At 55.3% G+C, this 11244-nt stretch overlaps 4 protein-coding genes across 4 annotated transcripts; 3 read left to right on the top strand and 1 right to left on the bottom strand.

The window, feature by feature from the left end:
* Positions 1-1022: 1022 nt before the first annotated feature.
* Positions 1023-1793, top strand: LTHEOB_7326 (uncharacterized protein; the record flags this gene model as incomplete). The annotated part of the gene is made up of 1 exon (XM_035516680.1): positions 1023-1793. The coding sequence occupies one exon, from the start codon at positions 1023-1025 to the stop codon at positions 1791-1793; it is 771 nt and encodes a 256-aa protein (XP_035371297.1).
* A 412-nt stretch (positions 1794-2205) lies between these two features.
* On the bottom strand, positions 2206-3474 carry LTHEOB_7325 (uncharacterized protein; the record flags this gene model as incomplete). Its single annotated transcript, XM_035516679.1, has 1 exon — positions 2206-3474. One exon carries the CDS (start codon positions 3472-3474, stop codon positions 2206-2208), a length of 1269 nt encoding a protein of 422 aa, XP_035371296.1.
* A 1391-nt stretch (positions 3475-4865) lies between these two features.
* LTHEOB_7324 (Transcription factor c6) lies at positions 4866-5382 on the top strand (the record flags this gene model as incomplete). Its single annotated transcript, XM_035516678.1, has 4 exons — positions 4866-4873; positions 4999-5077; positions 5218-5310; positions 5362-5382. The coding sequence occupies 4 exons, from the start codon at positions 4866-4868 to the stop codon at positions 5380-5382; spliced, it is 201 nt and encodes a 66-aa protein (XP_035371295.1).
* A 3104-nt stretch (positions 5383-8486) lies between these two features.
* LTHEOB_7323 (Sugar transporter) lies at positions 8487-10337 on the top strand (the record flags this gene model as incomplete). The annotated part of the gene is made up of 3 exons (XM_035516677.1): positions 8487-9268; positions 9320-9899; positions 9960-10337. 3 exons carry the CDS (start codon positions 8487-8489, stop codon positions 10335-10337), a joined length of 1740 nt encoding a protein of 579 aa, XP_035371294.1.
* Positions 10338-11244: the final 907 nt, after the last annotated feature.

Below are 11244 nucleotides of genomic sequence, written 5' to 3'. Positions count from 1 at the left end.
AATCAATAGAAGGTAAACCAGAGCTTAACTCTGCTACTAAACTCATATAAGAGCGTTAACCATTTCGCATGTAGTAAAGTACATACATATTTCTAACTAGTGCCCTCAAAAAGAAAATCTGTAGTAAACTAAGTAATACCAAGGAACTGACGTCCTGATAGAGCCTACACTTCGACGATAAGGTCGACCGTCCGCTACCAGCTCGTTAAGTAAGAACATGGGTCAGAGGACTGCGTCTTTGGTTCAGAAAATGTTTTTTTCCCCTTTAGGTACCAGTGTACCATGGGTTCCAAAAAAAAACCCTGTTGAGAATTTTCATGTTTATTCAAACATTGTGGCTTCTATTCTCGACTTTAATCCAACATTTACGTCACAAGACGGCCTCCGCCACGTACACAACTCCAAACACAGCTTCTTGTCATCACAGCCTAGCAACAGCCACGTTCCTTATCCAACGGATCGCTTTCTACACCTTGCGAAGGTGGCCTGTAGGCCCTCCTCCGTTCGCTTTTGTTTTTTCTATGCTTTGGCAAAGCCTTTACAAGCTCGCCCCAACATCCAACAACTTATGAGAGCCAAAGATGTCTCGACCATACGAAACCCCCGCAGCAGAGAGTCATCTTTGCCGTCCACGATGTGCCCTCACTGTAGAGGAATATAAAAGGATGGCTCAAGATAAGCTTGCCCAACCCACCGCCGTACCAGCCAGCTCGACGAACGGAAGTTCAGAGACACGGAACTCTCCCACAGTACACAGACGTCCGCGGTGGGCCTCCCTGCAGCAAGATAACAAAGACAACTCCAAGTCCAGTCCCACCAAACCACGATCATCAACAGCGCCTGCAGCAGTGACTGAGCAGCTGAGTGCCGCTCCCACAACCTCCACTGCCACTACTGCTTTCACCACTTCGACGAAAGAGCCACAAACCCCCAAGCCTCCCATACCCCCATCACAGCTGCAAAATAAACCCACAAAGGCGGCCGTATCAAATGCACCACAACCACCACAACAACAAACGACGATGCTAGCATCCAAGCCACACGAGAACCCACCTCGCCCTCGCTGGTTCCCTCCTGTCCAACCTTCCACCTCTTCTCCTACTCCGCCCACCACCACTACCACTCAGCCTCTCCCACTCCCATGTTCCCTCCGCCACCCCAGCCCCACAACAAGATCATCCAGACCTCGCCAACGCACCACGCTCATCGTGCCCCACTCTCTCCGGCACCTCAGAGCAGAGCTCGCCATCGCTGTCATCAACACCACCACCACCACCACCAGCGGCGGCGGCGACGACGACGACGATATTGATGGCGCCGACAGCGACGCCAGCGCCAACACGACGTTCTCGCGGCGTGTGCGGCGGCGGGCCAGAGCAGAGCGGGACTTGCGCGAGGAGTGGGTGGACGTGGGGGAGGAGGCGTATGGGCATGCGCGGCGGGCGCCGGTGGCAGATAGGAGCTCGGCGACCGACAGTGGCGGCGGCAGCGACGCCGAGGGCGGGCAGTGGGAGGGGTTGAATGGGGAGAAGGAGCTGGAAGTCAGCTCTTTTGAGGAGGAGAAGGAGAGGAGGAGGATAAAGAAGGAGGCGAGGGCCGAGAGGAGGAGGAGAGGGGTTTGGAGGGATGTGGATGGGCTAGAGGAGGACGGGGAGGATGGTGATGAGGAGGAAGGGGATGATGAGATTGAGGAGTGGGAGGAGGTCGAGAAGGAGGAAGCAAGGGGGCCAGAGTCCTCGTTGTCCGCACTGAGGTTCATGGATCAAGTGTTTAAGACTTTATCGAAGCTCTGAGCGAGTTGAGAGAAGAGGAATGGATGTGGACCGTGCTAGGAAAGAGTGGACTAAAAGCGTAAATTGTAATGTACAATGGATCTTAAACCAACTCCTTCCAAGACATCAGGGCGTTGTTCAATGTACTTTAGGTCTCCAACATAAAAAAAAAGGAGCCTGCGATCCGTTCAGAAACTAAAGGAATATTTTCATCATTCGATGTGGTGGGGAACTGGTAAAGCCCCTATTTTCTGAGGCCCTGCTATTCTTCGCGCTAGCATTCGGCTGCAATACCCCTCTGTATGTGAATGTCTTTACGGGCGATGCCATTGCGAAACCTATCTACACGCTGGGCCTTGATCCGGATCACCACTTTCATCACCAGTCCCAAGCTTTCCGTTGCTTGCCAGCTCAGGAGGAGATTTAGGAGCATCTAGCTCCGATGTCGATGCACGCCCTTCGTTTGTGTCCTGGGCTTGAGCAAAGCTGAATTTCTCATTCTCCAAATTTCCACTGCCTGAACCCGCTGCAGTATATCCCACCTCAGCCTTTTCGCCCACCAGAGTCCGAAGTGATCTGTTAGTCCTCTAACCAACTGTCTTGGGTCCATCAAAGGCTTGCCAGCCGCCTTGACCCATAGGTTGTTCGCGAACTGGATCATCTCCAGAATGGAGTAGCGGACATTCGCAGCAGAGCGGCGATTGTAGGCACGAACACTCCGACCACGTCCGAAGAGATGGCTTAATTGCAAACACAGCTCCCACGTTACGATCTTGGAACTGACGTACACCCCGCGTGCGCGAAGCGCCAGGCAAAGCCGGAGTCCCTGCGCCCAGTAGTGCGGCGGCTTCTTGCTCTTGGCGGGATTGGCCGGGCTCGGAAGGACTAGACCACGACGTACGCCCCACGCAATGAATGCGCGGAGCTGCTGGTTCGTGAAAATCTGACGGAGAGGATGAAGTGGGTTGGTCGGCTCGAGGGCACGTTGGAGGATTGGTACAGAATCTTCTTGCTGACGTTGAAGCAAATTCTGAAGGGTCCCTGGGCTGGTAGAGAACCTGTGCGGGGAGTACCAGTCGGCCAGCCAGAGCGCGAGTTTGGCGACTTCAGCGAAGCGCTCCGTCATCCCGTAGCGCTTAAAGATCTCGATCCAGCGCTCAGGCCCGACTTGGCCGCCTGAGGCAAGCGTGCCGCGCCAAATGTTTGCGATCAACGTGGTGTCGTCGTAGTCCAGGGCACCGGCAGCAGGCGCGTTTCCTTTAGATCTTGAACGAAGCTGGTAGACTTGAAGCGCACTCAGAGATCCTTCTGTCAATGAGATGCTCTGTGACACCATGTCATCGAGAATCTTGCAGAGCATACGGGTGTGCCGCAAAGAGGAAAGCTTTTGTACCAGAATGTTCCATTGTTCCCTGACTGGATCTTCGTGGAAGACTGTCAAAATTGCCAAGGTCCTGTGCACCTCGTCCCAAGCTCCTCTTTCGATGAAAGTGCTAAGCAGCTTACGCTGCAAATCATGGTCCTCGAAAGCATCTGGGTGCTGATCTGTCGTGATCAAAGATTTGATGAGATCTTTCCGGCCATTATCAGCAAATTTTCGGATAGCCTGAGAGTAGACGGCATTGCCAATAGAGACGCCTGCTTCATTCAATCTCTGAATGCAATGGGATATCTTCTCAGGATCTACCGTCCTCGAGGCCATTTCACGTAGCGCTAGTGGCCCGATCTCATCAATTCCAAACATAGCCAAACCGCGAATGACGACGTCTATTGAGAAAGCTTTGGTGGCAAAAATTCTGGCGCAAAAGTGATCGTCCAGTCGCTTCGGTTCAACTCCATGAACTTCTCCAAGGACTCTGTTCATGGATTCCCTAGAAAAATGGATGGATTCTTGACCCCGAGGGTCAGCAGTAGTGCTCTGCTTGGTGTTCTGCGCTTCTCCGACCCCCAGCAAAAGTTCCCGGAATGTAAGCTCCAGGGCAGAGCCCGAGTTTGTTCCAGTTGGGAGGTCGTTCATCCTGACCAACCAGTTGTGACATCGCAGCGCTCTATGCCACTGTTTCTTGCTACAAAGGGTAGGAATGAGAACATCGTACACATTGCGTTCGTGATTGCGGACGTAAATGTAGCTAAAGGCCTCCAAGGATTTTTTGGAGTCGACACAAGAGGCAATTCGGCGCATTGCGCCATCTTGTGGAGGGAAGGCTGAGGACAGCTTGTGATGCCACTTGTGAGCGTCCATGAACCTCGTTGATTTGGTTTCGCTAAGGCAACGACGAATGACGACCTCATACAGCGGCTTGTAAAAAAAGCCGGTCCGGGTCTTGAGATCCTCTGCGTAAGCAACCGCATCAGGGAGCGTTTGATTATCAGAAAGGAAAATGACCCAGAAGGATTGCGCGGTGGGGCCAATCGTTGGCAAATCCAGGTTGTATTGCCTCAGCTCTTTCCAGACAGCCTGAACCCCATCGCTTCCCTGCAACCTTTGCCTAAAAAGCAGGATCCGTAGCCACTTCTCGATATAGGTATTGGCCCCATCCTTCGGGGTTTCAACATGTGTCCCCGAGACCGAAGTAGAGTCAAGGGTATTGGACCCGGGAGTTGGAGGCAATCCATTCTCATGTTCTTCTGCGGAGGTCCTCGAAGATGCGTATGTGCGACTCGCATGCCCTTGTCGTCCGAGAGAAACCTTTGAAGGTAGTCGGCAGTGCGCGCGCGCGACGGAGGCGAACGAGAGCTCTTTTTCGGTTACGAGGTGTCGAAGAATCCGCAATGTCGTGGGTCTGGCGAGCAGCCGGTCCAATGCTTTACGCATTGCCTGGTAACGTTGAGGGTTACGAAGAGTCCCTCCGACATGACATCGGATGGGTAGACAACAGCGCAAAATAGCGGCAGGGGAAGAGACGGGTCGTGGTTTTGATGGACAAATCCGCGCCAAGGCATTGGATGCCTCTGCGCCGGGCCGAAGGTTTATCCGTGCTCCGGGCTTGGCGTGCTTTGCGATCAGTCGATACAACGACTCTGCCATCTCCAAGCTCACAGCCCATCCAATTGCATCCTCTCCGCTCTTCCGCTCCCACCAACTCGATCAACATGGCCGGGTGAGTCGTCCTGCTCCTCCGCAGTGGTTCCGCACCGCGCGCGCCCGCTGCCCGCTGCGCCCATGGGACCCGGCTGAGCTTGGTCATCCCTTCCGTATGCCCGCAGCTTGCTAATTCCGGTGCAGCTTTGTCAACCGCGAGAACCGCGTTCCCTACTACCAGCGCCTCTTCCAGAAGCACGACGGCGTCAGGCAGTGGCAGAAGGTGAGCTCCGCCGGAAACCCCCGTTGAAGACCGCCGAACTGTACCCCACGCCGAATTCTACGTCATCCCGCATACCTTAAATCACAACATACGGAGGGCTCGGGGTTACTTTTTGGATCCAGGCTGATGCTCTTCGCCAGACCTCCCGCAGCAGGGCCATCCTCCTCCCCTACCACGCCATGCTCTGGGGTGGCTTCGCCGCTAGCATGTACATGATGTGCCGCCAGGTTCTGGTACGTTGGCTCGTCTGTGGTCTGCAGGGCAGCTCTAATGATATACTACAGGGCAAGAAGACTTGGTACTAAATCAGCGTCAATCTGCGGCCGGGATCATCGGGTGGTTAGCCTTGCGCATCCGCGCTTGTACAGTCTAGACAATCGATCCCTACAACTCTATCCTCGTTCGCACTCGAAGAGGGAACGCTAAACACTCAATCTCGCTCTTATACCCACAAGCAACCAGGACTGTCGGGATCTGCTGGAAGGCCATTGATGCTCCAGACCTGCTAACATTGGTTGACTGGACTGCTTTCCAGTTGCATTTTCCTTCCAATCTTCATTTGATCCGTTCACGGATAGTGCTCCATCGCGGCTAATGGCGGTACCCGATGCCACTGATAAGGCTGTGCGGGCACGCTATTGACCATTTCCAAATGAGGCTACTCCTCAACAGCATGGCCTTCACTACAATCGGCATACAAGAAGAGTGTCGCAGCACAACGAAAAGCCTATATCATGCAAAATTTGGGCGGATCCGCCTGTAAAACGTTTGCTCCAAATCCACTACTCACTCCCCTTATACAGGGATTGCAACTGATTCAGTCCAGCTCGCTGGCCCTCGTCACATTGTCAAGATCTGAACTTGCAGGCAGCGAAACCCTACGTGAATCTGAAATGTGTCCAGAGAAGCAGCCAGCTGGCCGTGTTTGCATCTTGTGGCCACGCCCCAATCGCAGGAGTCTCCTAATAGCGCATCACGGGTATGGCGTGATGTAAAACCGACACTTTGAGGATTTTGCTAAGGAGTCAACTGGTTCGCAGCCATGCGTTCCAAAGACTAGAGCAGATTTGTCTCGGCATATGGGGACTGAAGGCGGATGAATGCAATGGAAAGGCTGACGAGGTAAGGAAAATGCCATCTGTGTAGAAAAAAGTACGTCGTTCTTGTAAGCGCATGCTTTGAAGAGTCACGGGCTTACTCGTTAAACGCGTCGCTTGAATCATCCACCAATGGCAGTCAGGCCACAGGATTCCAGAACACCTTCATCAGGCCATGGCCGGGAGACTGAAGGATCACGCCCTTGTTGTCTTCACTCAATCTGCCTCTTCTCTCACGGTTATCACCCGTTCGCGGTCTTCGCCTTCTCGGTTTTGTGCGCCGCAACGCGTTAGGATTCGACGTGTTCTGAGATCTTTCACCGGCTACCCCGGGTGGCGCTAGGTCGTAGATTGGTCGTGACGGGTCGTTGCCTCACCGGCCATATGGTTGTTCAAGACCAGTCCCACAACGGCAGGGATTTGTCGTTCGGTCACGATGACAAGAACGGACGCCACTTCGCTCCAGTACCACAGAAGAAGCAGGGAAGTGCTCAGGCACGGCGAAACATGGCTGAGGTCATCAACAGGATTTCCCCGGCAGTGCCTGTCGAACCAGGTTGTTGGGCGCCAGCATCCTTGCCAAGGTGCCACGCCCACGCTCCGAAGCCACGCACTTGGCACACCCGCATGGTCAAACAGGAAAACTGGAGAACTGGAGACGCAGAGATACGCTCCGGATCTCCAGTGGGCGCGTGCCGCCGCGAGCATCTTAAAATTTTCACACACGGGGCTCCGCAAGGGCAAGCAGGATCCAACAAGGCCGGCCGAAAAGTGCCGACGGCTTCGAAGCCAGCTGACGTAGGATCGCCACCGCGCAAGCTCGAAGGGGGCCGGCACGAGAGCATCGTGAAGGGCAGAAAAAGCAGGGTTCCACGGAGGCGTTGCATTGCTTGGGAAGGAGTGGGCCGAGCACGAGTCTGGGCTTCGTACAGCTTCACCGCTTTTGGATATGAGCCCGGCAAATGTCGGGATTGCGTTTCCATGCGGCGCAACAGCGGCAACACCACCAGCCTTTTTCGTTGCAAGCGCGGCGTGCTTTTGGCAAGGCGAGAGAAGGTCAAGAGAGGGACTTTTGAGCAGAAAATGTCTCACGACGTCATACGATTGCACGCTCGAAGAGGCACTTCCCCAGGATTTCTTCTCCGGATTTCGCATGGGTCACGTGGGCTGCGGCGTCGACAACAGTGAGCAATTCTGGCGAAACGGGAAGCATTCGAGGTGAGCTGGTCGGTTTGGAGGCGGCGGCAGTGGCAGAAGGGCCCGGATTGGGCGTTTCTGGGGCTCAGACTGGCCCCGAGCGCCGTTGGTTCGATTAAGGTTCTGGAAAAGGCGGCGGCCAAGGGATGGCTGCGGGAAAGGCTGCTTGGCGGCACGCGTGCGGGAGATCTGTACGGGTAAGGCTGAGCATCGTGAGTTTATCCAGAGGGCGAGGGAAGCAATTCGCGTTGTTGTTCGTCCGGATAATTTGGGCAGGCTCATGATCTCCAGGCTCGCAGGTTGATTCCCGTGGGGAGGCGAAGCGCGGAGCCCCCCTTTACTCCGCGCCCGCACTTTCTCCGACGACGTGCCACGGGGAGCTCACCGCGGAGCAGAGTGGGTCTGGAGTCCGGGACTCGCGTCGAAAAAAGCGTCCAGCGCCGGCAATTGCCATCCACGACGTCGCCCGCGCCCTTCACGCCACGATAATTGCGCGCACTCCTTCAGGCCGCGATGTGGGCCGCGCGACCGTTTGCCGCCCAGGCCCAAGCGCCCCCGGCAGCGAACAAGCAGCGGGCGGGCGCTGCATAAGCGTGCGCAAGAGTCAGTCAAGCAGCGGCTCCCGCCCTTGGCTGACGACGTCGCGAGGGCAGCGCAACCCAACAAATTCGCCGGCGTCGGCAACGGCGCAGAAGCCGACCAGCAACGGGCGCGGGTGACATGCGCCGACGCAAAGAGGCGTTGAGTGCCCATCAGCCGCCGACATCACGCTACGGTTGGCTCATTGGGCGCCCAGAGCCGCAATCAGAAACGGAGCACCCCTCCACTACGCCTGTCTGCTCCGGGGCTAACCCCCAGCACAGTGCCTGCAAATCGGCCCGGCGCTCAGCGAACGACGGGGCACTCCAGTCCTCCGCAGTCCGACCAGCGGGGCCCGGGGTGTCACCAGTTTCTGCAGTCAAGGGCGAGACGATCAGAGCCGGCCGCCCATAAAGCCCTCCCCAATCCGCAATTGACGGCGCTTCCTCCTGCCTCATTCACTCCTCTGCCTTCCTGCGCCTGATACCCCGGCAGGTCTTGTTTCTTTTTCCCTCGATCCGGCAACTCTTTCCACCATGTCCGAGATCAAGCCCTCGGACAAGACCACCGACGCCTCCCACGTGGAGAAGCACGCGCCCACCAACCACGAGTTGATCGAGGAGGCTGTCCGCACGGGCAGCGTTCCTCAGGTCAAGAGCGAGGCCGATGCCATTGCCATTGCCAAGAACGGCAGCTGGGAGGTCGACGCCCTGATCCGCCAATTGGAGGACGACCACAAGGCCGAGGGCTACAAGAAGGGCATGTTCGATCTCGAGTTCAAGAACCCGAAGCACTTCACATGGCTGCTGGTCACCTTCGCTTCCATGGGTGGTCTGCTCTCGGGCCTTGACCAGTCCCTGATCTCCGGCGCGAACCTGTTCCTGCCCGAGGATCTGGGTCTGAACGACTCGCAGAACAGTTTGGTCAACGCCGGCATGCCGCTTGGCGCCGTCGCCGGTGCTCTGCTGCTGTCGCCCGCCAACGAATGGTTCGGCCGCCGCTGGTCCATCATCATCTCATGCGTCTTCTACACCATTGGCGGCGCGCTTTGCGCCGGTTCCATGAACTTCGCCATGATCGTCGTCGCCCGTCTGCTGCTCGGCGTTGGTGTTGGTCTCGAGGGCGGTACCGTCCCCGTCTACGTCGCCGAGACTGTCGAGAGGAGACTCCGTGGAAACATGGTCTCCCTTTACCAGTTCAACATTGCTCTTGGCGAGGTCTTGGGTTACGTCGTCGCTGCCATCTTCCTGAAGGTCCCTGGCAACTGGCGCTACATCCTGGGTTCATCCCTTGTTTTCTCCACCATCATGCTTATCGGGTAAGCCGCCACTTTTATCTTGACCATAGTACCCATCTAACACTGCAACAGTATGCTCTTCATGCCCGAATCTCCTCGTTTCTACATGCACAAGGGTGAGACCCTGAAGGCCTTCAAGGTCTGGAAGCGCATTCGTGGTCTTGAGACTGCCGACTCTCGCGAGGAGTTCTTCGTCATGAAGGCTTCGCAGGAGCAGGAGGACGCCGAGATTGCCGCTGGCGCCAGCAACAGGCGCTTCCCCTGGCTCGACTTCATCACTGTGCCCCGTGCTCGTCGTGCCATCGTCTACGCCAACATCATGATCTTCCTCGGCCAGTTCACTGGTATCAACGCAATCATGTACTACATGTCCATTCTGATGAGCGACATCGGTTTCGACAAGATCCAGGCCAATTACATGTCTCTCGTCGGCGGTGGCTCCCTCCTGCTCGGCACCATCCCTGCCGTCCTGTACATGGAACGCTGCGGTCGTCGCTTCTGGGCCATTGCTATGCTTCCCGGTTTCTTCATTGGTCTTATTCTCTGCGGTGTCTCTGAGTATGCCGGTAGCGTCACGAACCAGCAGGCTGTGTACCTCACTGGTATCATCATCTACCAGGGCTTCTTCGGCTCGTACGCCACGCTCACCTGGGTAAGTTCTTGACACGTCCGATTACTCTCAAATGCCTTCCGAGCTAACGTTCTCGAACAGGTTGTTCCTAGCGAGGCCTACCCCACGTACCTCCGTTCCTACGGCATGACGACCTCGGACGGCTGGCTCTTCCTGTCGTCCTTCATCGTCACGTACAACTTCGACCGCATGAAGAACGCCATGACCCGCATTGGTCTCACTCTCGGTTTCTACGGTGGTATCGCCATCCTGGGTTGGTTCTACCAGCTGTTCTTCATGCCCGAGACCAAGGACAAGACGCTCGAGGAGATCGACCTCATCTTCCAGAAGCCCACGCGCGAGATCGTCGCCGAGAACTGGATCCAGGTCAAGGAGACGACCAGCGACCTGCTCGCTTTCAGGTGGAAGAAGGTCTTCACCTTCGACAAGCCGAAGCAGAACATGGGTGATGATGAGTAGAGCAGTGGAAGAGTTGGTGTTTTTTTGGAGCAGAGATTGCCATGATACCTCTTTACTTAATAGTTTTGCCTGCAGTCTCCGGTGGATGAGATGAGCGGAGATGGAGTCGCAGTAATGATACCAATATGATGAGTTTATGAACATACACTGGCCCCACTGATCAGCCTTGCCTGAATTCCTTCGGAAAATCACTTGAATCCGGTGTGACGGTACTTATGTTAGAGAATGCTTATACCACAATAAGTCCATAACAAAAGGCATACCTGACACCCGGAAGCCTGGGTGCTAAACCAGTCGTTTGTCTCTTCCACATCCAGACCAATTTCCCTATTCAGCTTAGTCGATCAGTAAGCTATCTTACATATTTTCGCATTCATTTCCAGTTGAATTTCGCTTTCCCTAAAACCAATTCGTGAAAGGTTGTAGTAGCCTGCTCTCATGAGTAGTCGAGATCTACATGGGATCAGAATACACTACATCTCATGTCTATGTCTAGACGTTCCCTTAGATTGTCTGTCCATCTCGGAAAAAATTGGTGCAAGGAGGCTGCGTCCATCACGGCACTCGCCGCCCACGCATTATTCTGTGCTACAACGAATGGTATGACAGGCACGTATTTTATAGTGCTAACGGTGGGTGCCTGCAGACACGAGGCTGGGCTGAAGGACGCCCCTTCCCGATTTGGAAGCCAAGCTGAAACAACCCAGCCTGATCAGGTAGTGTAGCACAAACACCAAGAAGCCCATCTTGGTCGGGTTTCAGCCTGAATATTAGTCAAGGATGCTCGCCTGCGTTTGCCTTGTTGGCTGTCTCTTCTCACAGGCCATATTGCACAGCACGGCTTTTGCCGTCAGTTCAGGGCAATCGGCCTCGTCACTGCTGTGACTTGGGCACCACATCAGTATCT

The sequence above is a fragment of the Lasiodiplodia theobromae genome (assembly GCF_012971845.1).
Source record: "Lasiodiplodia theobromae strain AM2As chromosome Unknown scaffold_22, whole genome shotgun sequence".
NCBI classification, from domain to species: Eukaryota; Fungi; Ascomycota; class Dothideomycetes; order Botryosphaeriales; family Botryosphaeriaceae; genus Lasiodiplodia; species Lasiodiplodia theobromae.
Note: the sequence above shows the minus strand (reverse complement) of the source record. Positions and strands in the feature narration are given on the sequence as shown.